Raw genomic sequence first — 27,668 nt, 5'->3', positions numbered from 1 at the left:
TTCTGTGTAACGTCCTCTCTTACCTAAGGCTGCCAGGTCCTGATGAAGCAAAGATGGCGTCTCCAGGTCAATGAGGGGGCAGTTCTTCCCGCAGGCTACTTGCTTTGGAAAGACTAGTAAACAGATGGGGTTAAAAGACTCAAACATGGCCAGGTGGTAGTGGCACACATCTTTAATCCCAGCACTCAGGAGGCAGAGGGGAGGAACTCTGTGAGTTTGAGGACAGTGGGACTATAAAAAAAAAAAACAACAACCCTGTCTCGAAAAAAAAACAAAAGAAAAAAAAGACTCCATTTAAATGTCTCCATTTAAATCCTACTGGTGTCCTCCTGGAAGACATCATGCCTCTCACCAACCAACTTCTGCCTCAGCTGGGTGCTGGGAAGCAGCTTGCCATAGGCATGTGCATGATAGGAAGCCAAAGGACTCAGTCCTCCAGGCATTGAGGTCCTCCTTTTCCCTTGGCCCCTCTTATCCCCCAGGGCAGCAGCTTAGGCTCCTTCTTTAGTTTAGACATTTTGCAGTTTCTGATCAAATTCATCTACAGTACTCAGAGATACTCAGGCCTAGCTCCAAGCAATCCTGACTTAGGAGGTACAGGTCAGAGACTGAACAGCATGCAATTAAAAAAAAAATTTTTTTTTTTTTGAGCAGTGCTGAGATGTAATCTTGGGCTTTGTGAATGCTGGGCAAACCCCTACTACTGAACCACTAACCATTTCCTTAGTCTCAAGCTCCAGGAGCACTGGAGAGAGATCAAAACCTGGTACAACACGGCCATCTCCTTGCATGTGCAGCCACAGTGCAGCTCTAACCTGGCAGGCTATGTGATGGCTCCTGGGGCGCAGGCCTGTGACCTGCAGCCTATTTCTACAGAAAAGGGGACAGAAGCAAGCTCTCTCGTTCTTGTGACTTGCACACTGCCCTAAGGCAAGAGGCTCACTCTTGGCACGCACCTCTGGTGACAGGAATGTCTCCCACGGCGCCGGTCGCTGCGTTCCCAGCATTGACTCGACCCTCCACCACCTGTTTGTACAGCAGAACCCCCTGCGTGAGAAGGTCGTTTGCTTGAAGAATCTCCGCTGAGGAAAGAGCAGATTTAGAACTCCTCAGTGTAGCAGCCACCATCTAATCTTTTCCTAGTCACTCCATGTGGCTCTACCAGGCTCGGCACACCCAGGACCCCTGACCTTTGTCATGTGACCGGGTTCATACCGGGTTCATCACTTAGGTTTAGCTCTGCTTCCAACTATCCAAATACTAGCAGCAGTTAACACTCCAAACGCTGTTCTTTTAGTGAGGAATTTTTTTAAAGACAAATTAATATAGATGTCACTATTTAAAAAATTCCTTGCTACCTGATTCAATTATTGAAAGATGTTTTTCATTTCTGGAGAATGGATACACGAATCAGCTTTGTAGCCTGTACATTTTACCAGTCTGGAAATAAAGATCTGGTATTCCCACGGAAAATTCGACATCCTAACTGAAGCATACTTAATAACAAATAACCACACCTGGCCATTATATGCTCTTAAGTCTCTCAGTTACACCTGAATTTGACAAAGCTCCTGAGTTACCTGTCAGTTGCAATCTAAGTAACAGAAAAACATCACCACAGGAGGATACAGCCAGCAAAACATATTCAGAGAACCTTACAAGTCAAGGAACCTGTTTTTCATAGAAGGAGGAGGAGAAGAAGAAGAGGAAGAGGGGGAAGAAACAAAGGAGGAGAAAGAGAAGGAAAAGGAAGAGGAGGAGAAGGAGGAGGAAGAGGAGGAGGAGAAGAAAGGAAGGCAGGACACTGTTTCCTGGTCTTCCATGGGAAGGATCACATAATGTCTCTCATAGATTTCTACTCTTTTCCTGGTTTCTGACCCTCACATTTCTTATTCAAGCCTAGAGTCTTCTGAAGTCAGATCTAAGCCACCAGCCCACACCAAACTCAAAGCCTCACAGCAGCATGGCCCGGAGGACCACATCTATTTTACTACACCCTGAAATCAGCTGTTACCCAGTGCGTCATCATCGTCGGTGGTGTCACTTGCGAGGCGGAACAGGGTTGGCCGCAGCTTCTCACATCTTTCATACACAACCTAGGGAAACAGAGACTCGTTCACACCCTCACACCCAGGCCCCACCCAAGTCCCCATGTGTCTCCCTCAGCCGCCTCAGACTGAAGGCTTCTTCCTTAGGCTGCGTCAGATCCGTGACTACAGTTCTGAGGTAACATGACAGTCAGAAAACTGTAGAAGTTTTCATGCATGAGGCTCCAGGTTCAATTCCACCCCCCTCACACACACACACCCCCAAAGAGGGGGGGCGGACAGAGAGAGAGAACACATTTGAGTTAATCAGGAGTGGTGGTGCATGCCTGTATCAGCCAACATGTGGGAGGTGGAAGAGGAGGAATGAGGAGGGCAAGGCTAATTCAAGCTACAAAAAGACGACTCTAGATATCAAATGTCTCTCCTTGTGACTTTGTTTCCCTGCTTGGAGAAGGAGCTCAGTGAGGAAAGGTGATTATTGCCAAGCTTGACAGTCTGAGTTCCAACCCTGGAACCTGTTTGGTGGAAGGAGGGAACCAACTCACATCAAGTAGTCCTTGGACCTCCGCTAGTGCATTGTGGCATGAGACTCCCCAACCCCCAAGAAATCAATGGTAAAAAAGAAAGAAGGAAAAAAAAAAGAAAAGGAAATACATGGGGCTCCATGTATATAACTTTTTTCAAATAAAGGAAAATCAAAATAACAAAACAAAACAAAACCTCATCTTAGCTCAAGAAAGACCCCATGTTCCCAGGCACACACTGGCAGCTCCTTCTCAGGGGCCCCTTCCTGGCTGAGCTGCAAGAACTATAACAATGGACGAACGTCCCTGTCCCTGCTTTGTGGTTAACACGCTGCAGAGAATTTCCCGTCCCAACAGTTCTGATGGCGCAATCCCTTTACAACACATGCCTAATGTTCCCCACAGGGTCCCCCTGACCCCTGCACCCCAAAGCCGTTTTCTTCACACTGAGAGGTGGGGAGAGAACTGTGGACAGCTCAGCAGCCCCATGCCCCCTCCCTCAGTTACCTCCCTCCACAGGCCCGGCCTGCCAAGGCCTCCTCTCTGCCTGCGGCCACCTGCGGCTCTGTCTGAGACCTTTGCTGGGCTTAAGTGACAGCTGGTGGTGTCCTGTACAGGGCAGGAGACACACTGGACTCCACTGAAATTAGAAAGCCCGTCTCAAAAGAAAAAGGAAACAAACCAAACAACAACAACAACAACAAAACCCCACAAAACATTCATCCCTCAGAACTGAGGAGATAGTCCAGGCAATAAAATAAAGTCCCCAGAACCCATGTAAAAAGCCAGGTGTGGTGGCACTTGTCTGTATCTCAGTCTAGGGGAGGTGGAGACAGACAGGAGGACCTCCAGAGCATACTGGCTAGCCAACCCGGAGTACTTGTTGAGCTCCAGGCCAATAAAAGATTCCGGTCTCAAAAAACAAGGCAAATGATAACTGAAGAATGACACAAAGTTTGACCTCTGACCCCACAAACATGCATACATGTGTACGTGCACCCACAAGAACACACACACAAGCACACAAATGTTGTGCCTCAAAAGAAGTTATGAAGCCAGGGGAAAGATAGCCTAGGATTGAAGGGAATAGTCTGGGAAGGAACTTGAATCTGGAACACATAAAGAACTCTCTAAGGCAGGGTTTCTCAAGCTGTAGGTCATGACCTTTGGGGAGTCGAATGACCTTTCCACAGGTCACAAACCATCCTGCATATCAGATATTTACAATTAATAGCAGTAGCAAAATTACAGCTATAAAGTAGCACCGAAATCAATTTTATGGTTGGGGGTCACCACAACATGAGGAACTGTATTAAAGGGTCATAGCATTAGAAGGTTGAGAACCCCTGCTCTAAGCCCAGGTGTGGTGACTCACACCTTTAATCCCAGCACGCAGGAGGTAGGGGTGGGTGAGTAAGAGGCCAGCCTGATCGACACATTAAGTTCCAGGCCAGCCAGCCTGTCTCAAAAACAAACAAACAAAAACAAATAGACAAATCTTTGTAACTTCAGACAACTCAATTAAGGAATGGGCAGGAGATCTGAGCACACGTTCTCTGCAAGAGCAACACAAGTGGATAAGTACAGGAATGCATGTGAAACACGGGCCGGGGGAACGGAAGTCACAAGGAGGTACACCCTACAGCCAGCACAGCCGCCACAAAGGAGGACAGGGGTCAGCAGATGTGCAGACCTAGAGTCCTTGCAAGGTGCTGAGGAGGCTGTAAAACGGTACAGCTACTTTAAAACCCAGGTCAGGCAGCTCACAAACTATCTGAACAGCAGCTCCAGGGAGTCCAACCCTCTCTCCTGACCTCCGTGGGCACCCCACACACGACAGGCAGACACACACACACACACACACACACACACACACACACACACACACACACACACACACACACACGACAGGCACAAACCACAAATCTTTAAAAATAAACAAATAAATAATAAAACTTGCTTCCTACAAACAGGCTTTTCTGTAGGGGAGATGAAAGTGCTCTAAAATCAGATAGTGGTGATCATTACCATTACAATGTGCTAATTATCTCAAGGGTGGTGTTATCAAAAAGAACCACTGATCTGAGAGGAAATAAGAAGGAAGCAGAATTATCTGCTGCTGTTAGGACTGTGAAATAGTGCAAACACTTAGGAAAAGACTCTGGTAGCTTCATAAAAAGTTAACTGTTCATTTACCCACACCTAGACATCTCAAGAGAAACGCAGGTGTGTGTTTACGCAAAATTCTGCACACTATTTACACAGCAGGCTAAATTGTAATCACTACGGTCTGAAAACACCCAATTATTCATCAGCTGACGGCATGCATACATACTGTGGTGCATCCATGCAAAAGACATCACTTTGTATACTAAACTGAAAAATTGATTAAAACTAAGGCGGTAGACAGTGTCATTCTACTTACAGAATAAAAGGTAAATAATATATCAATGGCTAGTGAGAATGGAGGAAGGGAAGGATGGAAGAGAGAGATAACAAAGGAATAGAGGAGATTTGCCTCTCCTGACCATGATGGCAGTCATAGCAACGCACAGGTGCAATGTATCATGCTTATAACAACAGGTGCAGTCTTAGGTCACAGGTAGCGATTACCTGCAGGGACTCCTGGTCAGGCAGGGCCTGGCCTGCCTTTCGGTACATGCTCAGCATCTCCCGCAGCACCTTCACGTGGCTCCGTACTTCCTCCACTGCACTGACTCGCTTGGAGATCTTCTCAGATTTTTCTTGTTCCTTTGAGGGAAACAAGGAGGACAGAAATAAGAGAAGTCACCTGGGTAACTCCTAAACACCAGAAAGAGAAAGGCACTGCATGCTGGGAGTTCAGGAAGTCATGAACACTAGTGAGTGGAGGTCCTGCCCAGAATTCCTGCAGATGAAGCACAGCCTGGTGATTGCTCAACTGTACATGCAGTCTCAATTCTTCTGGAGAAACAGACTCCTGAACCTAACTCCATCGACACCAACATCTGTCACTAGGGCAGAAGTTCCCCAAGTGCTTTGTGCCATGGACAAAAGAATCTGGGAGACTTGACAAGGAGTCATGATGCTAGTCACCATCCTGGCTGGTCCCACTCAGGATGAGGAGGACATCTCTTCTCCAAGCCAGCTTTTCATCACACCCTTGCACATATCCATATACACTATCCATCATATCCTGTCAAATGTCAGGTCTTCTATAGCGTCAACTGCAAAAATGCCTACCTCCTTGACCAAATTCTTGATCAGCCGGTTTGCAGCCTGAAGATCTTCAGGGTGGTTGCTCTTGAGAAGTCTTGTCAAAAGCTGAAGAGCGAACAAGAGCAGGTGAAGCTGTAATTCTCCCCAGCCGAGGGGGGGAACACAGCAGTAGAAGAATTAGCAGGACTATGGCCCACACACTGTATGCATTATCCTTCCAAGGCATACAGTGACACTGGAGTGTGGGTACTGGGACCACGAGAAAAACCAGTGGGTTTCTCATGGGGAAGATGGGAGGATTATATCCCCAGAGGACATCTGGGGATATAATTTGTAATCATCATGGTCTGAAACCAACCAAATACTCATTGGTTAATGACATGCAACAGACTACCCATCACTTTGTATGCTAAAACCAAAAATTAAACAAAACTAAGGGGGTAGACAGTGTCATTCTACTTATAAAAATAAAAGGCAAACAGTAAGCCCCTGGCTTGTGGGAATGGGGGTAATGAAAGGAAGAGAAGGGAGACATTTTCAAATGCCACAACTAGAGAGTGTATTACTTGCATATAGCAGTTAGAAGCCAGGGATGTTGACGGATCCTTTGGGGCACAAAAAAAGGCTTCATAGCAGAGAATTATCTAACTCAAAAGGCTAAGAGTGGGGCTAGACATGCACCGTAGTTACAGAGCACTTGTCTAGCATACACACGGTTCTGGGTTCCATGCCCAGCAACGTGAGAAAAAAATATAAATAAATAAATGAATGGATGAATGAATAAATAAATAAATAGATAGATAAATAAATAAATGTTAGGAGTTCTGAGCATGACCTTGGTCACATGCTCGAAGATGGGATAGACTTTCACCAAAGACTTGTTTCCCACTTAATTCTACGCTGAGCAAGATAACCTAAACAGAGTCCCTCGGGGTAAGCTGGACAGCGTGATGGTATCTTAGTTAGGGATACTACTGCTGTGATCAAACACCATGACCAAAGAAACTTGGGGAGGAAAGGGTTTACTCAGCTTATGCTTCAACATCACATTCATCATCAAAGGAAGTCAGGACAGGACAGGAACTCAAACAGGGCAGGAATCTGTAGGCAGGAGCTGATGCAGAGGCCAGGAAGGATGCAGTTTACTGGCTTGCTCAATGCTTTTTTTTATAGGGTCCAGGACCACCAGTCCAGGGATGGCACCACCTACAAAGGGCTTGGCCCTCCCCCGTCAATCACTAAATTAAGAAAATGCCCTATGCTGGGCAGCAGTGGCTCATGCCTTTAATCCCAGCACTCAGGAGGCTAAGTCAGGAGGATCTCTGTGAGTTCAAGGCCAGCCTGGTCTACAGAGCAAGATCCAGGAACCAAAACTACACGGAGAAACCCTGTCTCGAAAAAACAAAACAAACAAACAAAAAAAGAAATAAAGAAAATGCACTACAAGCTCACACACAGCCCGATCGTATGGAGGCATTTTCTTAATTGAGTTTCCTACCCCAGATGACTTCAGCTTGTATAAAGCTGACATAAAACTATGCTACAGATGGCTAATCTCTGCCAGCTTTCCTGTACAGGAAGTCACCTAGGAGACACATCTTGAGCGAATCTTTGAGGACATTAACAGAGAAGTTTAACTAAGGAGGGGAGGAGACCCACCTGAATGTAGGTAGTACCATGCCAAGGGCTAGAGTCCCAGGCTGAACAAAAGGGGAAGAGGAGAATCCCAGATGGGAACCTGCATTTCTTTCTCTCTCTCCATTTCCCGAGCGCACACCTGCTGCCGTGCATTTCCCTCCGGAGTGGGCTACACCTTCAAACTGTGAGCCAAAACAAAGCCCTCTTCCCAAGTTGCTTTGGTTGGGTATTCAGTCACAGCAACGAGAAACGTTACGAATATATGCGGCTAAGGAAGATGGTTTTCATCTTTCTCGGAAGGCATGCTGCCATCTCTCCCTAGCTCCTCCCACACTCTGCAACACAGGGCTCCAGCAGGGGAGGAGCCACAGATAAATGCAGTCCACCTTGCCCACTCTGCCAACACTGACCAGAACACCACTCAGGAGCCAAAGGAAGGAAGCTGGGCAGAACAGCACACTTGTAATCAGCAACTCAGAATACAAGGCACAGGATCAAGAGTTCAAGGTCAGCTTCAGCTATATAAAACCTTGTCTCAAAAAAAAAAAAAAAAAAAAAAGGAACAAAACAAGCTGGGACTAGTGGCACACACCTGCAATCCAGCATTTGGGAGGTGAAGGCAGGAAGATGGAGAATTCAAACAGAGAATTCAAACCCACCCCCCAAAACTGTAGCAGGTGAAGAAGCTGGAGAGATGGCTGAATGGAATGGTTAAAAGCATTTACATACGAAATTAAATTAAAAATAAATCTTTTTAAAAAAATACACTACCCAGGCTTAGTGACACACATCTTTAATCCCAGCATTTGGGAGGCAGAGAGGCAGGTGGGTTCCAGGACAACCAGAGCTACAGAGTGAGACCCTGTCTCAAAAAAACAAAACAAAACAAAAAAAAACCCACCAAACAAACAAAAAGCACATAAACAAAAAAACAAACCAAATGCTACGAAGGTTATGGCTGAGAGGGAGCAGGTGGACAGCATGTGTCCATGAATGCACACATGCACAGAGCCTTCCAGACCCTGCTAACCAAAGAGCATGGCTGACAAAAAGCAGTGTTGAGCTGGAGAATTGCCTCAGCAGGTAATAGTACTAACTAACCGATCTTGCAGAGGATCTGGCTTGGATTCTAAGCACCCACATAATAGCTAGAAACCATTTGTAATTCTAGTCCCAGGGCAACAGAAGTCCTCTTCTGATCTTTATGGGCACCAAGCATATATGTGCTGCACAGACATACATGCAGGCAAAACATTCATACACATAAAATAATAAATTTTTAAAAAGAAACCCTATGACAAATGCTAACCTCATGCAAAGGACCATCCATGAGTCCGCAAGCCTCTCCAGTGCTTGGTTTAGCATTTGTCTTAGATAGGGTTTCTACTGTTGTGAAGAGACACCATGACCATGGCAACTCTTAAAGGGAAAATATTTAATTGGGGCTGGCTTACAGTTTAGAGGTTTAGTCCATTATCATCACAGTGGGACATGGCGGCATGTGGGCAGACATGGTGTTGGAGAGTTAACTGAGGGTTCTACATCTTTTGGAGGCAATAGGAAGTGGTCTGTCTTACTGGGCATGGCTTGAGCATATGTGAGACCTCAAAGCCCTCCTCCACAGTGACAGACTTCCTCCAAGACCATACCCACTCCAACAAGACCACACTTCCTATTAGTGCCACTCACTCTCTTTGGGGGCCATTTTCTTTCAAACCATCACAGCATTTAACTACCTGCCTCCCATCTGATGCGTGAGGACTACAAATCTTGGAAGTTTCCAGGGAAAGGGCAATGGGTTGGGTCAGGCTTGTGGGAACTAAAAAGGATCCATGCCAACATGAGCCCCTTTCCTACCTGCTGCCCCCCACCCTCCCGATTCCACATGTTACTGAACCAGAGCCCTCAGCCCCAGACTCTCCCACCCCGACAGGAATCCTTATACAGATAAAGGATGGCACATAGCATGGCATTTATTATGTGGCCCATTGACAGGAAAATCAGACTTCCTGCTATCTCATGGCACAGAAGTCATTACTCTGCCCCACATACTCTCAGAGGACAGTCAGGTTCCACAAACGTCCCAAGACAGGGAGAGGATTTTACCTTTGACTTTTCCTCATCAGCATCAAAGATGGAGCTCTTTGGCCAGGGAGAAGGTGGGGGTAAGATTTTATCCATCGGTAGTTTAGGATCTTGCTTTATTATTCCTAAAATGTGAAATTCATGATTAAGACGTTGATATTGAAGGATAAAACCTACAAGTCCCTAATTCCTAACAACTCCATATCCTATTAAGCTGTGAATCAGGCATTAGCAGAACTAGAGGTCCCTGAGGATGGACCCTGCCCTTCATAATTAGCTTTGGGTGTAACTCCCATTTCCCTGGTGACACCCTGCTGTTGTTACTTTTTTGTTTTGTTTTGTTTTTTCTCTAGCTGTCCTGGAACTCACTCTGTAGACCAGGCTGCTGTCAAACTCAGAGATCCACCTGCCTCTGCCTCCCAAGTGCTGGCATTAAAGGCATGTGCCACCGCTACCCAGTTTTGTTTTGTTTTTTAAATAGCCTTTATCATGGGAGGAATACATACAATCCACAGCACACATGTAGAGACCAGAGGACAACTTGTGGGAGTCAGTCTCTCTTTCTACCATGTGGATTCCAGGAGTTGAACTCAAGCCATCAATCTTGGCGACAAGTGCACTCACCCATTGACCCATCTCACCAGCCCCAACACTTTAATCTTGAGGAAAAACAACCAAACCAAACTGCCGCTGCTGCCCTCCTTAGAATGTGAAATGCCGTGTGCAAGCAAGGGAGGTGGAGGTAGCAGGCTTTGCTGATGTCCATTGAAGGGAAGTCATCTACTCTCAGTAAACAACTCCATTTTCTATATCAGCTTCTTTTAACTCTCACATAAATTCTGGTCAAAAAAATAGGATCTAGGGGCTGGAGAGATGGCTCAGCAGTCAAGAACACTGACTGCTCTTCTATAGGACCCTGGTTCAATTCCCAGGACCCACATGGCAGCTCACAACTGTCTACATCTGACACCCTTACACAGACATATGTGTAGGCAAAATGCCAATGCACATAAAATAAAAATAAATCAATTATTTAAAAAAAAAAAATAGGCTCTAAGTCACATTAATAGCCCTGGTGGAGATAGGACGTTTGAAACTGTCCAAAAGATTGTAAGATCACAAAGATACTCTATTGTTCTCTCCTTTAAAAGTTAATTCAAATGGATAACTGTCATCACCTGGATATGAAACTGCCTCTCAAAAAAGGTGTAACTTCAAGAAACACGATACACCTGAAGGCACACTAAAACAATGGGAAGAATACGATTCTCTTAATAAGCTATATACGTATGTATCCCAAAGAATCGCTCCACATGCCTATCTTCACTGCGAAGCTTGCCTATTTTTCTGAGTTATAACTTGTTTGGTTTTTTGGTTTTATTCTTTGCATGTGTAAAGTATGTGAATGTTCACAGGTATGTGAATGTTCACGTGTATGTGGGCATATTTGTGTGCATGTGTGTAGATGCTTGAAGCTGATATCAGCTCACTCAATACAGCTAGTCTAGCTAAACTGCTCGCCCAGGAAATACTGTCACTTTGTCCTGAGTGCTGGATTTACAGATAGTCACCATGCCTGTCCTACTTCTATGTGAGTTCTGGGGATTTAAACTCTGGTCCTCAGACTTGCGCAACAAGTGCTTTATCCACAAGCTATCTTCACAGCCCTGAGTTCTAACTTTTTTTTTTTTTTTTGGTTTTTCAAAACAGGTTTCTCTGTGTAACCCTGGCTATACTGGAATTCACTCTGTAGATCAGGCTTGCCTTGAACTCACAGAGATCTGCCTACCTCTGCCTCCCGAGTGCTAGGATTAAAGACATGTACCACCACTGCCCTGCCTAAGTTCTAACTTTAAAAGCCTTTGAGTATACTCTTAAAAGCCAAAGGGAGAGATATTAGGTATTGTGATCAATCATTTTCCACCATATCCTCTCGTTTTTCGAGACAGAGTTTCTCCATGTAACAGCCTTGGCAGTCCTAGAACTCACTCTGTAGTCCAGGCTGGCTGCAAGCTTACAGAGATCTGCCTGGGAATTGAACTCAGAACCTCTGGAAGAGCAGCCAGTGCCCTCAACCTCTGAGTCATCTCTTCAGCCCCATTTTTTAAATTTTTTATTAAAGACTTATTTTTACTTTATGTACATTAGTGTTCTGCCTGCATGCATGTCTGTGAGAGGGTGTTGGATCCCCTGGAACTGGAGTTACAGACAGTTGTGAGCTGCCATGTGGGTGCTGGGAATTGAACCAGGGTCCTCTGGAAGAACAGCCAGTTCTCTTAACCACTGAGCCATCTCTCCAGCCCTTTTGGAAATGTGTAGTGTAGTCTGACCTTAAACTTCTGATCCTCCTGCCTCCACCTCCTCCAGCAAATCCTACTGGAGTGTGCCACCACAACCCGACCTTATTCTCTTAATATCGGGTCTGTACAAAGTTGAGCTGTGCTGGCAGCCAGCACGCCTTAGCAATCCTCCTATCTCTCCCCTCCGGAGGCCTGTGCACATGCCAAGCCCAGAATTTTACCTGGGCACCGAGGATTCAAACTCACATCCTCATGCTTGTACACAAGCACAGTTACCTAGTAAGGCACCTTTCAGACGTCATCCTAAGGCCCCTCACCCCTCTCCACTGCTGCAGGGCCTGCCTGCTGCTTCCTCGACTTGTAACTCAGAACACATGGCTTTCTGTCTTCCTTTTTTCCATGTACCTCCTCCCTGCAGATGCTGAGATTCATAGCTTGCCCATGACCCTTTTGTCTTTTTCTCTCAAACTCGATAAAAACTGTCTTCAGTTTCCCTTCGTGTCTATTTTATCTACAAGACTAAGAACTCGTAAAACGGACCCTGATTCCCCAGTAACAATTTCACTAAACATCAGCCTTCAGACCCCTTGACGTAGCTTACTGGTAGAAAGCTTGCCTAGCTTATACAAGTACTAAATAAAAATAGCTACCTAAAATAAAACTCTTCTACAGATAGAAACAAACAACCACAAAACAGCACATATACAGGGTCTGATCCAGGCTATATCACCTCGGGAATTCAAAAACTGCCACAAAATCAGGCCAGCACCTGGTCCTAAGGCCTGTACTCTATGCTGTTACTCTATGCTATGCAGCTCCACGACTCCCCAGGCCCAGGGATGACTGCAAGACCTCTGTCTGATGCAGCTCCCAAGAGGCTGAGTGCATGCAGCAGGGGAAAACAGCGGGTGACGAGCCCAGTTCCTGCTTCCAAAGAGCCTGACATGAAAGGAAACGAAGAACCAGACAGAGCACACAAAGACAGCTGTCTATAACTCCCGTACTAACAACAATCCCAAGACACTAGGCAAGATGCAATTTAACAACTCTTCCTGAAGCCACAAGTTGGGATCATGGACCAACAACAGCCAGCAACCACTTAACCTAAAATCTAAGGGAAGACAATGCTCAGGAGGAGCCATAGGAGGCAAACCAGTAAACACAGCTCAGCTACTGTACATCATCCCAGCCCTGGGAAGCTGAGGCAGGAGAATCATGAGTGGAAGGCCAGCCTGAGCTATGTATACACCAAGTTTTACATTTCTTTTTTAATTTTTTTATGGGAAGGACGGTGCACAGTGGGAGTCAGAAAACAACCGTGGAGAGTTGGTTCCCTCCTCGACCGTGTGTGTTCCAGAGACGGCAAACACCTTTACCTGCTGAACCACCTTGCCAGCTCAAGCCTGAGTAATACAGGGAATCTTAGGTAGCACAGTGCTGGCCTCCTAGGCATGAAGCCCTGGATTCAATCCCCAGCACTGTATTACAAAAGCAAAACAAAGCAAAGCAGGCCCGGTGTTGGCACTCGTCAGGTGAAGGCAGGAGGGTGAGGTCTCCCTCGGCTACACAGTGAGTTTCAGGCCAGCCTAGGCTACGGGAGACCCTGTACCCAGAAACAAAACACCACAGTGAGGACAGGAGACGTGAACACTGAGATCAAACCTTGCTTCTTCAGCATCTGATAAGCATCTCGGATCTTCATGTCTTCTGGAAACCAGACCGTCCAGCTAAAGAGGACTTCAATAACTCTTCCTTTAACCTTTTCGGTGGCCCAGGCCCCTAGGTACTAAAGTAAACAGGAGAATTAGAGAGCTGGGAGGGACTTCAGCTAGCTGGCCAGCACTTCCCCCAGAGAGATGCTGCTGAAGTCCAGATGTGAGCTGGATTGGAAATGAGACACACCCGGAGGACAAATTCCCTGGCACCAGACCCCAAAGCCTCTTCTGGATTCAAGACAATCCAATCTCCACTATTAATACCAAAGCTCATCATGGACCTGAGCACTGTGGTTCATTCTTATAGGCCCAGTGCTAGGAGACCAAGGTAGGAGAATTGCCACAAATTTGAAGGCAGCCTGAGCTACATGGTAAAATCCTGTCTTAAAAAAATAAACATAAGCCAGGCAGTGGTGGCGCACGCCTTTAATGCCAGCACTCAGGAGACAGAGGCAGGTGGATCTCTGTGAGTTTGAGGCCAACCTGGGCTACAGAGTGAGTTCCAGGACAGTTAGAGCTACACAGAGAAACCCTGTCTTGAGAAAAAAAAAAAAAAAAGTAAACGAAATAAACTTAGTAACAAACCACAACAATAAAAATTCCAGAACCAAAGTGCTAGGAGGGTATGCAGGCCTTTTCCCCACACCAAGCTCTCCCCATGGGTCATTCCCATTTATATTATACAATGATTTCCTGTCTTCTGTGGGGGTTCTAATGAATTATGGGACCTGGAGGGAGTCCTAAAAACCCCTGACTGGCATTGTGCAATGTTTAGTACCTTGAAGACATTCAAAGCTAGTGATCGGCTCTTGAAACAGGTAGTGTAGGTAGGACTAAGCCCTTTATACGAAAGGTGTGGGGAATGTTTAAAACCAGACAGAGGCCAGGAGTAGGGTCTTATACCTTTAATCCTAGCACTGATTTTTGAAGCCAGCCTGGTCAAGGACAGCCAGAGCTATAGAGAGAGACCCTGTCTCAAAACAAAACAAACCAAAAAGACCAGATGGGTCAGAACTCAACTAAATAGTAGGATGCACACAGGTCCCAGAGAACCGTGGCTGGTTCCTGTTGTGGGATATTTGTACACTGTGAAGATGTGTTGCTGTGACTGATGTAATAAAAAACTGAATGGCCAATAGCTAGGCAGGAGAGATAGGCGGGACTTCTGGGCAGAGAGAGATCTCTGGGAAAAAGATGGAAGTCACCAGTCAGACACGGAAGAAGCAGGATGGGCAGTAGAGAGTAAAGATAACAACTGAGCCATGTAAAAGAATGTAGATTAAGGTGGGGGGGGAGGAAGGACCGGGAAGGGGGCAGGGCGGATGAGAAATGAAAAAAAAAAAAAAAAGAATGTAGATTAAAAGATATGGGTTCGGGGCTGGAGAGATGGCTCAGAGGTTAGGAGCACTGGCTGCTCTACCAGAGGTCCTGAGTTCAATTCCCAGCAACCACAGAAAATAAATAAAAAAAAAAAAAAAAAAAAAAAAAAAAAAAGATATGGGTTAATTTAAGTTATAAGAACTAGTTAGGAACAAGCCTAAGCTAAGGCCAAGCTTTCATAATTCATAGTAAGTCTCCATGCTGTTATTTGTGAGCTGGTGGCCCAAAGAAAACTCTGTCTACAGGTTCTATACAGGAAAGAACTCACATGCACTCAGTGGCAGGTGGGTGACATAGCCTAATACAAGTGCTAGGAATAAAGTACAGGGACAAGGCAAAAGGCGATGTGACATAGTCACACCTGCTTATCACTCCGTTGTCACTGCCAGGAAACCTGGGCCTCATTCTACAGTCCCTCACCTCCTGTAGGTCACACAGCTCACAAACAGATGATGCCATTTTGGGGTTTTTGTTTTTTGAAGGTTTTTTTTTTTTTTGGTTTTTCAAGATAGGATTTCTCTGTGTAGCCCTGGCTGTCCTGGAACTCACTCTGTAGACCAAGCTGTCCTGGAACTCACAGAGATCCACCTGCCTGTCTTCCCTGAGTGCTGGGATTAAAGGCGTGCACCGCTACTGCCCGGCTAGGCAATGCCGTTTTCAAGGAAAAACAGAAATGCCAGCACTGGAGGGACAGGGGTTAGCTCTGAACCTGACTGTCCTTCCAAACGTCGGCAGGGAGACAGCTTTTGCACGAACGACTCTCTCTGCTCCCGACACACAGGCAGGTTCTGTCCGAGACCAGGCCAGCCTTTCATCTGCAGCGTGACAAAGTCTGAAAGTGGGGTACAGGTACAACATAGTGAGCATGCCAAGTCCACGTACTCACCTTTGGGGACAATACTTTGATCAACTCGTTCAGGAAGCGGAACTTGGCCACCTCATTGTGGAACTTCTCCCCGCAGTAGTTCATGCACATCTCCAGAACCTGCAGACAAGATCCCCATAAGGGAAAGCCAGCATCACAGGCTCGCTCGCCTTCAAGCACCACAGCAGGCTCGCCTCGAGGCTTACAGAGCTCAGCTGCTGATGTGTAGAATCAGAGCTACCTCTCCTTCAAGTCCTTTCTTAAGACCCCCGGCCTTTAGGAGAAAGCAAACACCTTCTGATGAAGAAAACTTTGCTGGGCTGAGGCTCAGTTGGTAGCCTTTGCTAGCACGCTTTCAGCTCTCAGTTCCAGCCCCAGCAGCACAACTGAGTGAGCACACCTGTAATCCCAGCACTTGGGAAGTAGGCAGGAGGATAAGTTTTTGAAATTCATCCTTAGCTACATTGCTGAGTTCAAAACCAGTCTGGACTACATGAGTTCCTGTACCAAACAAACAAAACCCAAAACAGCCTGGTCTACAGAGTAAGTTCCAGGACAGCCAGAGCTACACAGACAAACTCTATTGGGGGGGGGGGGGGGGGGGGGGGGGGGGAGAAAGACGGGGCTGGAGAAATGTCTCAGCAGTTAAGAGTACTGGCTGCTCCTCTAGAGGACCCAGGTTCAATTCCCAGCACCCACATAGCAGCTTACAACTGTCTGTAATTCCAGTTTCAGGGAATCCATGGCACCAGGCATGCATGTGGTGCACATATCTGTGCATGCAGACAAAATACCCATACACATACAATAAAATAAATAAATCTTTAAAAAAAGAAGAAGAAGAAGAAGACTAGCTGCCCTAACAAAGGACCTGAGTTCCATTCCTAGTTCAATTCCCGGCATCCACATGGTGCTGTATACTGTCTGTAACTCCAGTTCTAGGAGATCTGACACCCTCTTCTGGCCTTCCCAGGCACCAGGCACATGTGTGACACGTGTGATGCACAAACATACATCAAGGTAGACAAAACACTGATACACATAAAATAAATATTTTAAAATGCCAACAACAAACAATGGCCACATATGGTGACACACATCTTTAATCCCAGCAGAAGCAGGTGGATCTCTGAGTTGAAAGCCCGTCTGGTCTACCCAGCCAGTTCCAGGCCAGGAGGGGCACACAGTGAGACTCTGTCTTAAAACAACAATGTCCTCTGTTAAAAACTGCCATGTCAGTGTCCAGAAGAGGTTCAGGGGGATGTTTAGATGACTCTGGGCAAGTAAAACTGGCCTCCAGGTCTCCCCGTCCATCCCCAGTGGTAGAAACCTGGCTCACAGTGTCTAAGGACTGCTTGCTCCACTACCCTTGGTTTCCAAAGGCAAGCTAGGACTGCATTCCTGAGCCCAGACTAGTTTTTCCTTTTTCTTTCTTTTCTTTTTTGGAGACAAGATCTCTCTATTATGTATCCCTAACTGTTCTGAAAATTCATATGTAGACCAGGCTGGCCTCAAACTCAAAGATTAGCTTGCCTCTGTCTCCCAAATGCTGGGATTAAAGGCATAAGCCGCCGGGCGGTGGTGGCGCATGCCTGTAATCCCAGCACTCGGGAGGCAGAGGCAGGTGGATCTCTGTGAGTTCGAGGCCAGCCTGGTCTACAGAGCTAGTCCAGGACAGGCTCCAAAGCTACAGAGAGAAACCCTGTCTCGAAAAACCAAACACCCCCCCACCCCCCGGCCAAAAAAAAAAAAAGAAGGCATTAGCCACCATGTCCCACCCACAATGACTTTTAAACATATCAAATCAATCTGCTTGTTTCTGAGACAGAGCCTCATATCATAGCCCTGACTGACCTAGGACTCCCTATCTAGCCCAGACTAGTCTCAAACTTACAGCAATCCCATTGCCTCTGCCTCCAGAATGCTGGAATTATAGGCCTGTACCACCACACCATTTTTCCCCCAGGCTGATCTCTACCTGGGATCCTCTTGCCTTGATCTCCCAAGTGCTGGAATTACACAGCCAGCCTCCAACTTTCTTTTACAGATAGTAATTATCCTTATTTTCAATTCTAGAACTAGGAACTACTTCACTTTTTTTTTTAAAAAAAAAAGGGAGGGGGAGGCTGGAGAGAGGACTGAGTGGCTAAGATCTGCTTCTCTTCCTGAGGAACCAGGGTCAATTCCCAGCACCCACATGAGGGTTTACAACTTCAGGTCCAAGGGAACCTGTGTCCTCTTGGACCTCTATAGGCATCTAGGAATGCATATAGTGTACATACTTACATGTAGGCAAAATACTCATACACATAAAAGTAAATCCTTTTTTGTTTCCATTAATATCTACATATTCAGATATTAAAATCTGGACTTTTGGGAACATGAAAATTCCAGTAACACTGGCCCAAACTTAGGCATGGCAAGCATGATCGAGGCTTGCACAGCAGCTGCCCTGTATAGACACAGCCCAGCACAGCCCAGCACACACCAATTCCATCTTTCATTTGTGTTCACTGTCGGTTGCCAGCCCTGTTCCAAGTCGGGGAGGCAAACAGATGTGAACCCCTCCTTTCCTTCTCCCAAAGCGGGCTAAGGACTATCATAGTACGCATCTGGGAAACCCCCTAGCCTGTTGTCAATGCCTGGAAAGGAGAACTTGTATGGTGACCTCAGTGCTCTTTCTAGAGTTGGGACAGGAATGTGTGGGCTGAGTGGCCAGCCCACTAACTCACCGTCAGGGCGTAAAGGGCTTCCTTCTCTTGTGGAGACTGGATCTTGTGGGCCAGTAGCCAGGGCGCATGTGTCGGGCTTAAGAAAAATCAAAACAGGACTGGACTCAGGGTGGGGCGGACCACCTAAGCAACCTAGCAGCACACACTCATTTCAAGCTGCCCCTCTTTCAGAAAGGGGTTCCAAAGCAGAGGAAAGGTATACCCGGCAGAGCTTAGGAACACACCTGTGAGACACTGATGCCCTCCCCCCCTAGCTCCTCCGTCTGTAGTACTTGGAGCCAGCATGTGCCTGGGGCTACATCATACTCCCCTTGCCACTCCCAGAACAGCAGGCTCAGAGCAACGCAGACGCCATCCATCCTATGACAACTACTCAGTGAACACGACATCAGGAAGAGTGAAAGCTCTGAGCACGCTCCAAACAGCTGACTACGGAGCACCATGTAGGTCAACATCTGCATAAATTGCTATTTCTCAGCTCCTTTGCAGGGGCTTTGGAAATAAATCCAAAACAATCTTGCTCTAGGGTGGAGATGTGATTCAGTGGTGGAGTGCATGCTCAGCACACTTAAGGCTCTGAGTCCAATTTTCATTACCACAAATAAAGAAATAATAAAGTAAAGCCTTGCCATTCTTTCTCCTACGTAAAAGAGTACATTTAATCATAATAATAAACAGGGTGCTAGGAGATGGCTCAGCAGTTAAAAGCACTTGGTGCACATGCAGAGGATCTGGGTTCAGTTCCCAGCACCCAAAGGCAGCTTACAACTGTCCCCAGAACTCCCGTCAGGGAATCTGACCTCTTCTATTCTGTGGATACCAGGCAGGCATGTACTGCATTTACATACATGCAGACAAAACACAACATAAATTTAAATAAATCTTTCTTAATTATTTGTTTGAGACAGGGTTTCTTTATGTAAGAATCCTGGCTGTCCTGGAACTCTCTTTGTAGAACAGGCTAGCCTTAAACTCACAGAGACCTGCCTGTCTCTGCCTCCTGAGTACTGGGACTAAAGGGATGCACCACCACACCCAGCTTTCTTAAATTTTTTAATCATAACCAATGCATCAGTATGTTTCCCATCTTTGGGAAACCTAGTTCAATTTGTTTTATAACATAACACAATTTAAAAAAGTCTTAGTTAAAAAAAATAGCCAGTCATGGTACAGTTGCACCTTTAATTCCAACATTCAGGAGGCAGAGGCAGGAGGTTCTCTGTGAGTTCAAGGCCAGCATGGTTTACATATGGAGCTCTAGGGCAGCCAGGACTTCATAGAGAGACCCTGTCTCAAAAAAAAACAAACAAACAAACAAAAAAAGCAACAGTGCAAAACCATTTCTTATTAAAATACCAATTTGCTTAGATTGTGGGGGGAGGGGACTAGAATGAAATGAAAACATTCCCAGCTGCAGGCCCCCGAGACAAGGGTCTGATGCCCCCAAAGTCAAGTGTGTCTCTAAGGAGCTTACCCATTGGGGTCGGTGTTCACCTGCTCACAGAAATTCTGGATGGCTGACCAATCCTGCTCCACCGTGCTTGGGTCTGTGGCTTTGTCTGTCAAGGAATCAACAATAAAGTTAAAGAAAGCGTAACATAAGAAATGTGTGCCTTCTGCATAGGCTGTGACATCATCACTCTAGAGGTCAGATCAGTGGGCAGTGGCTGAGAGGGGCAGGGACGACGCCTGTGTTGTTCACCGCAGCCAAGCGCCATGTGCCAGCAATGTTAGGCCGTTCCTGAAGATATGCTGGACGCAGGAATGAGAAAACTGATTAGTAAGCAAACGGCCATTTCTAGGGCCAAACTGGTCTGTGTGTACCTTCTTCAATGTCAGGAGCCCCCATCCTGGCTTTGCAAGGTGGGTGGTTGGCTGGGGTAGCATTTGGGAGCTGTCAGTTTCTTAGCCCCATAACAGAGAGACAATATCCCACCACAGGGAGCCTGTTTTGGTTCTAGGTTTTTCTACAACATCCTTGACTCTGGGTGGTCCACCCTTGTCCTGGCCGAGATCTATTTTCAGGGGTGAAATCTGATGTTATTATTTCACTACCCCAGAAGTCTTTTCCTCCCCTCAGATGCCTACCCTCTCTTTAAGACTCCTCAGGAAATGAGATGGATCCCTGGGTAAAGGCACTTGCCAGCAAGCTCCGTGACTTGAGTTGATCCTACTTGGTGGAAGGAAAGAACTGACTCCAAAAAGTTGTCCTCTGACTTTCACTTTTGCACTGTAGTGCGGCACGCGCACGCGCGCGCACGCGCGCGCGCACACACACACACACACACACACACACACACACACACTAAAACATAATTTTAAGAACTTTTAAAGACTTCTCAGAATTCCTTCTGCTAGAAAAAAAACGCCCTCCTGCTGTGGGATAATGCTTTTGTACACTGGTTTAATAAAACGCTGGTTGGCCAGTAGCCCCATACTGCTCCAGTACCAAGTCTCTCCCCTCCTGATTACCCAGGATTCCATCCTCAACCTAAAGTCAGCTGACTGCCTCCTCCTACAGTCACATCCACATCACGTGAGGTCATATGAGAATCAAAGCTCCCCCACCCCAACATCCACACACGCAGGGCCCGATCTTGCAGAACCCTATCTGCCAATCAGATCACAATTCAAACACGACCCTTTCCTAAAGACTGCCTTGGGAGCTGGAGTGGAGCTCAGGTGTACAGCGCTTGCCTAGAACGTGGAAGCTCGGGCTCCATCCCAGACCACAAAAGAAAAAAAAATTTCCTTGATCTGTATCTCCCACCACACACAAAATAGATAGATGATGTCTGACTCCTCAATACTTTATTTTTTCCTTTTTTCACAGGGTCTCACTGTTTTGCCAAGGCTGGTTCTCAACTTCCCAACAGCAGGCGCAGACTGGCATTTTAATGGCATTCCTCTCCAACCACCACTTTATGGTAGTGATCTCTAACTCTACCCTAAATAATCACAACCATCAATTAATGTCCCCGATCTCTCTGACTGTTTCAATTATAAAATAAGAAACATAGTTTTATTTTGTTTTTTTAATGTTTTCAAGACACAGCTTCTCTGTGCAGCCTTGGCTGTCCTGGAACTAGCTCTGTAGACCAGGCTGGCCTTGAACTCTTGAGATCTGCCTGCCTCTGCCTCCCAAGTGCTGGGACTAAAGGCTTGCACTAATATGCCCGGCTAGGAATAGAGTATTTTCAACTATTATGTGATTTAGGGATAGTGTCCAAAGTGCCGGCACAGAGTAAGTAATCGATAATTATTTAATTCTCAATAGTCTCTGCCTTTTCCTATTAAAAAAAAATGCATATACTGTATTGTACCTACAGAGATTAAAACCCTTGAAGCCATATGCCACATTATTCCTCTAGTGCTTAGCACAAGGCTTTCCAAATAGGTATGATATACAGATGCTCCCTGACTAACCATGAAGTGACTTCCCATAAAATTACCCTCAATAAGCCAGGCAGTGGTGGTGCACGCCTTTAATCCCAGCACTCGGGAGGCAGAGGCAGGAGGATCTCTGTGAATTCAAGGCCAGCCTGGTTTACAGAGTAAGTTCCAGGACAAGCAGCATTATATAGAGAAACCCTATCTCAAAAAACAAAAAATAAAACAAAACAACACAAAAAGACTACCCCTATAAACCTTACCCTCCAAAATCTGTAAGTTGGTGAGATGGCTCGGCTGGTCAAGCAACTTCTGCCAAGCCTGCCAACCTCCGTTTGACCCCTGGGGCCCACGTGAAGAGAGATAACTGATTTCGGCATACACTTGAACATAACAACCTAAGTAACATGTGGCTGGAGAGATAGCTCAGTGTTTAGGAGTGGGCACTGCTCTTGCTGAGGACCTGAGCTCAGTTCCCAGCACCCATGCTGCGTGGCTCACAACTCTGAAACTCCAGCTTCATGGAATCCAATGCCATCTTCTGGCTTCCTAGGGTAACCTACACAGAGATATCATTTAAAAATAAACAAAATAAAATGTAATAACTGTCTTAATTGTAAGTCTTGGGGCTGGAGTGATGGCTCAGCGGTTAAGAACGTGCAGGAAGCTCGGAGGACCCTGAGCTCAGTTCCCAGCACCCATGTTGGGCCACTCACAATGGCCTGTAACTCCAGCTGCAGGGGTCCTGGCACTCTCTTTTGGCCTCCTCCAACATCTACACTAATATGTACAAACACACATACACAAAACTAAAAAGAAAATAAATCTTTAAAAAAAAAAAAAAACCAAGTTGCCTAGTTATTCTAGGTCTAAGGACCATCTGCAAATATTTAAATAAATTTTTCAACAGTGATTCTCCGACTTGGTGCCTGAATCACCTGAAGTGATTCACCATTTAAGCTTCAGCTTCAGAACACAACAGGGTCAAGGTTGACACCTCTTAGAGCTGGAGGCAGAAGAAAGGACCAGGAGAGCCCAGCGTGCAGAATGCAGCCTTCTCCTTCATTCCCTTCTGCGGGTTCCCGGGGAGGAAGGGTCCAGCACAGGCAGGTCCACTGTGGTAAAGGAAGTTAGAAAGCTCCCAAACCCTTAACCGGGGGAAGCAGCTAAAGGCTCCGTGTGGCATAAGATGTTTCCTCTTTATCTGCTAGATTTGGGGTGAGGACTCACTCAAGGGTCACTTTTATGTTTCCTTTCTCTAGGTGCTTTTTTAAGTAGGACACCATGACAAAGTCCTCAGAAGGGCTGACATTGATGTTATCATCTCACCCTTTGCAGCTGAGGAAACTCTGTTCCAGGCACAGAACAAGAAAACCACACAAACGAAAGTTAGGCCCCAGGTCAGCCTGGCTCCAAGTCCTGGTGGGAAGACTTGGCTCCTTGACAAAGGCAGGAAGGAGGGGACTGCTCACCTTTACCTGCTCCAGCACCAGAGCATGGCCGGCACAGATTATCACTTAAAGAAGGAATGTGTCTGCTGTATGGGGCTAGGATAGCCGGCTGGGCCATGGCTGACGCCAGAGAGTGGCTATTTCAGTTCTGAAATGCCCCTGAACACATAATCCCTGACTGTCCAAGCTATTTCAGAGGTCTCAGGCAGCTACAGAGAAAGTGACCCCCAGAGGACCCAGCAAGTGGGCCTGATAGGAACAACAGCTGCTGGGATCTGTCTGACAGAAATCTAAACCAAAGAAGAGCTGGGGGGATGGAAGGGAACAGCCAGCAAAACCCTTCGAGGACTCTCTTCTTTGTTTTGTGACTGTCACCGTCCTCAGGGCACTGAGAATGGACATCCAGGCTCCTTACTGAGGTTGTCCCTGGAAGGGACAAGGAGAGTCCAAGAAATAACACTGTTGTCACATACTTGCTTAATAAAAAGTGTTCCTGAGATTTGCGGCAAGCCTGGTCCTGTTCCGCTCTGGGTCAAGGGTATTAAGACAGCAGCAGAGATCCTAGTTGCCCGTGAAATGGCTCCTGGAGTGACCATTTGAGAAGCCAAATGATCTCAGCCAGTTGCCAGCCAATCGCCAGGGTCATGACTCTGTCACTAGAGGCAGAGTGTGCTTGCAAGGGGAGCCTGGAGGCTAGAAGCTGGGTCACCTCTGGGAGCCCAACTCAACCTTCCAGCAGTGCTCACTGCCCAAGGAGTTTTTCCCCAGGGCCACAACCTGGGACCCTACAGCCCATCAATCACTCAATTCCGCCTAAAGGGAAACCGGCCAGGACCAGAAGGAATGCTGTGATCTGGACTCCAGGCTAGCAGAACTGTGCAGCTCTGGATTTTGAAACAGATGTAGACTGCAATCCAGAGCCCCGGGGGTGGAATAAAAGTGGAGAGGGAAGGAAGATGGGGGAGCAAGTCCAGGCAGAAGCAAGAACAAGGGATCCACTTTACTTTTCATTACACTTCATTTTTACTAGACCAGAGTTAGAATCCACAGTCAGAGACCAAGGTGACCACATGCCCTGAAAAACAACACAGTACTGGCAACACTTGAGACACCCCCCAACCCCCCCCACCCCCCCACCCCCCGCAGCCAGCCAGCTTGCACTACACTCATAGTAGCTCTCAGAGTTTTTCATTAGGGGTAATGCTAGAGCGCTCACATGGAATAATGATAAATGCACTGGCTGGCACGGTGTTGGTTAATTGGCAATTCCAGCTCTCAGGAGGCTGAGACAGGAGGACTGCCATAAATTCAAGACCACCTTGAGTTAAATACCAGTTCCAGCCCAGGCTACATAGCAAAACTGTTAAAAACAAATAAACATAGCCAGGCGGTGGTGGCGCACGCCTTTAACCCCAGCACTCGGGAGGCAGAAGCAGGCGGATCTTTGTGAGTTCAAGGCCAGCCTGGTCTACAGAGTGAGATCGAGGAAAAACGCAAAGCTACACAGAGAAACCCTGTCTCGAAAAACCAAAAAACAAACAAACAAACAACAACAAAAAACAAAACCCCTGGGCAGGAGAGATGGTTCGGTGCATAAAGGCCCTTGCCACCAATCCTGATCACCTGAGTTCCATCTCTAGGACCTACATGGTAGAGAGAGGAAACTAAAGTGGACCTGTGTGTATACACAATAAATAAATATAATAAAAAAGATCTTTTTGTTTATTTTTATTTTTTTCAAGACAGAGTTTCTCTGTGTAGCCCTGGCTGTCCTGGATCTCACTCTATAGACAAGGCTGGCCGGAATCCAGAGATCCACCTGCCTCTGCCTCCCAGAGTGCTGCGATTAAAGGCGTGCACCACCACCACCCAGCTTTTTGTATTTTTATTTTTATTTATTTTTTTTTGGGGGGGGGGGTTTCAAGACAGGGTTTCTCTGTGTAGCTTTGCGCCTTTCCTGGAACTCACTTGGTAGCCCAGGCTGGCCTTGAACTCACAGTGATCCGCCTGGCTCTGCCTCCCAAGTGCTGGGATTAAAGGCGTGCGCCACCACCGCCCGGCTGCTTTTTGTGTTTTTAAAGCATAGTTTCAGAAACAGCTTCTTCATCCTTTGGTGAACTATCTCTTCTCAAATCCAAAGTTGAGCTAGATCTCACCTCTGTTCTCTCCCATCCTACTGGTCTGATCCTTTTCCTGTTTTATCCTCTTGGTCATCCGTATTCCGAGACAGACATGATTCAAGCCAAAAGGCCCACGGACAGAACAGTAACTTGTAAAAATTATGGTGAAATGAATTATTCCTGCCCTGAGTATAGCAGAGAGCAGAGAACTGAGCAAATCCAAGAAAAGAAACAAAATCTCAATGACCACATGGAGCTTTGGGGTTGGGATCACACCTATTCATTCAAAGCCTTTCTTTCCATAATCCAGTTTATTGGACACTTACTATACACTATATTAAGGCACTATTTAAGAACTTCATAAAATGTGCAGCAAGGCAGTAGTCTTTAATCCCCAACTCGGGAGGCAGAGGCAGGCAGATCTCTGTGTTTGAGGCCAGCCTGGGCTATAGACCCAGTTCCAGGAAAGCCAGGGCTACACAGTGAGAATCTGTCTCAGAAAGAAAGAAAAAAAGAAAAAAAAAACCTTTATGAAAATGAAAATGTATTAACATTTTTGATCCTCCAAAAGCTCTAAGGAGACAGTAAAGGCAAGATCTGCCAATGGCTTTCTTTTCCATCTTGTCAAGACACACCCTTCTCAACTACACACCTGTCCTGATCATGTCTCAAACTCCTTCAACTCTTGTCTCTACATTCTACCACCAGTACCCACCCTCAGCACTCCTGCTTTAAAACACAGCACCTTCTTCACACGTACACACACACACACACACACACACACACACACACACACACGCACGCACGCACTCTAGCCTGTGCAGATACTTGTGGAAGCCAGAGGTTAATGTTGCCATATCTTCTCAATTGCTTTTCTACCTTTATTCTTTATTTTATTTTATTTTATTTATTTTGAGACAAGGTCTCTCTTTGAACCTGGAGCTCTCTGGTTTGCCTAGACTGGCCAGCCAGCAAGCCCCTGAGATCTGCTGTCTCTGCTCTCTACTGCTGGGTGTGTAGATGTGTGTGGTCATGCCTGGTTTTATGTGGTTGCTGGGAATCTAAATTTGGGTAGTGACACTTGTATGTTAAGCACTAGCCAAGTCCCCAGCCCCTGCTGTATACATTTCTGATGAGCAGTTGACACTCCAACTGAGAGGACAAATGGGGGTGGGCAAACAGGGGGTTCCTGATCCAACCCAACCCATCCTGAGAAATTGGACATGGCTGGAGATACCTTGGGGTGTCAGGACTGGCAAGGGCAGGGGTATAATTGGCATCTAGTGGAGACCAAGATGAACTTAAATGTCCAGTAACGCACAGAACAGCCTAGCACAGCTTGGGACTCAGGCCCAAGATGTCAATTACAGAGGTTGAAACCCCATCTCCAACACTGTGCAGTCCCACAGTGCACTTTCATGGTTCGGTTTTCTTCCAGGACTCCTGAACTTCCTTCCCTGCCTTCCTCAAGCCCATTGCAGTGACAGGATCTACTAGTTTGCATGTGCAACCACCTTTATCTCCTTCCCCCGAACTCACCACCTCACCGAGACAAGCTGTTCTTCCTCTACAGGCCACATCCGGGCCTGATACTTCCCATTCGGGTTCCCAAGGGCTCCAACATCTTAAAGCCCCTCTGCAGTGACCAAACACAGACCCAGAAGACGAGGGGAGCTCCCAAAAGGAGCACCACAGGAAGAGGAGGAGTTCGTGTGTCCTCTCCATTACTCTCAAATTCCCACTGGATGCCCCTCTCCTTCCTTTCACACCAAGCACCATAAAAAACCATTTGCACACACACCCCCCACCACAGATTATCCCACTGCTCTTCAACACATTTCTTTGAAAGCAGTTGCCAACTTTGAAATAACTCAAGGAATTTTACATAAAACGGTTGGTTCTAGCCCTCTCTGAAAGAGCAGAGGGTCTAAGAACATTGGGGTAACTGCCAACTCCTCAGACAGCCCCAGTTGCAGACAGGCGCTCTTAAACAGCCACTAGCAGCTGCTGGCTCTCACCCTACCCAGCATACACGTTTTCCTCCAACTCCAATCTAAACCTGCTGTTCTCCACCGCTCCACAAACCTTCTGTTTCCACCATTTTACTCAGTGCCTCTCAATAACCTTTTACCAGATTCCAAGTTCTCCTCCCTCCAGTCTCCATTTTGAAGCAACAAACTATGGCCCACACCCCTCTCCCTGTGGCTCTCCCCAGCCCAGCT

At 46.6% G+C, this 27,668-nt stretch overlaps 1 protein-coding gene across 1 annotated transcript in view; it reads right to left on the bottom strand.

Moving 5' to 3' along the window:
• Positions 1 to 27,668, bottom strand: part of Gga2 (golgi associated, gamma adaptin ear containing, ARF binding protein 2) — a 36,830-nt gene that overhangs the window by 7,143 nt on the left and 2,019 nt on the right. The window contains exons 2-11 of the mRNA XM_052763059.1: positions 19,960 to 20,044; positions 18,486 to 18,561; positions 15,775 to 15,873; positions 13,456 to 13,579; positions 9,515 to 9,618; positions 5,795 to 5,875; positions 5,186 to 5,323; positions 2,015 to 2,096; positions 957 to 1,082; positions 24 to 113 (exon numbers count right to left, since the gene is read on the bottom strand). Coding sequence (XP_052619019.1) covers positions 24 to 113; positions 957 to 1,082; positions 2,015 to 2,096; positions 5,186 to 5,323; positions 5,795 to 5,875; positions 9,515 to 9,618; positions 13,456 to 13,579; positions 15,775 to 15,873; positions 18,486 to 18,561; positions 19,960 to 20,044 — 1,005 coding nt within the window. The remainder of the gene's footprint in view (positions 1 to 23; positions 114 to 956; positions 1,083 to 2,014; positions 2,097 to 5,185; positions 5,324 to 5,794; positions 5,876 to 9,514; positions 9,619 to 13,455; positions 13,580 to 15,774; positions 15,874 to 18,485; positions 18,562 to 19,959; positions 20,045 to 27,668) is intronic.

Source organism: Peromyscus californicus, unplaced genomic scaffold, assembly GCF_007827085.1.
Source record: "Peromyscus californicus insignis strain IS unplaced genomic scaffold, ASM782708v3 Scaffold_4__1_contigs__length_199733344, whole genome shotgun sequence".
In the NCBI taxonomy this organism is placed as follows: domain Eukaryota; kingdom Metazoa; phylum Chordata; class Mammalia; order Rodentia; family Cricetidae; genus Peromyscus; species Peromyscus californicus.
Note: the sequence above shows the minus strand (reverse complement) of the source record. Positions and strands in the feature narration are given on the sequence as shown.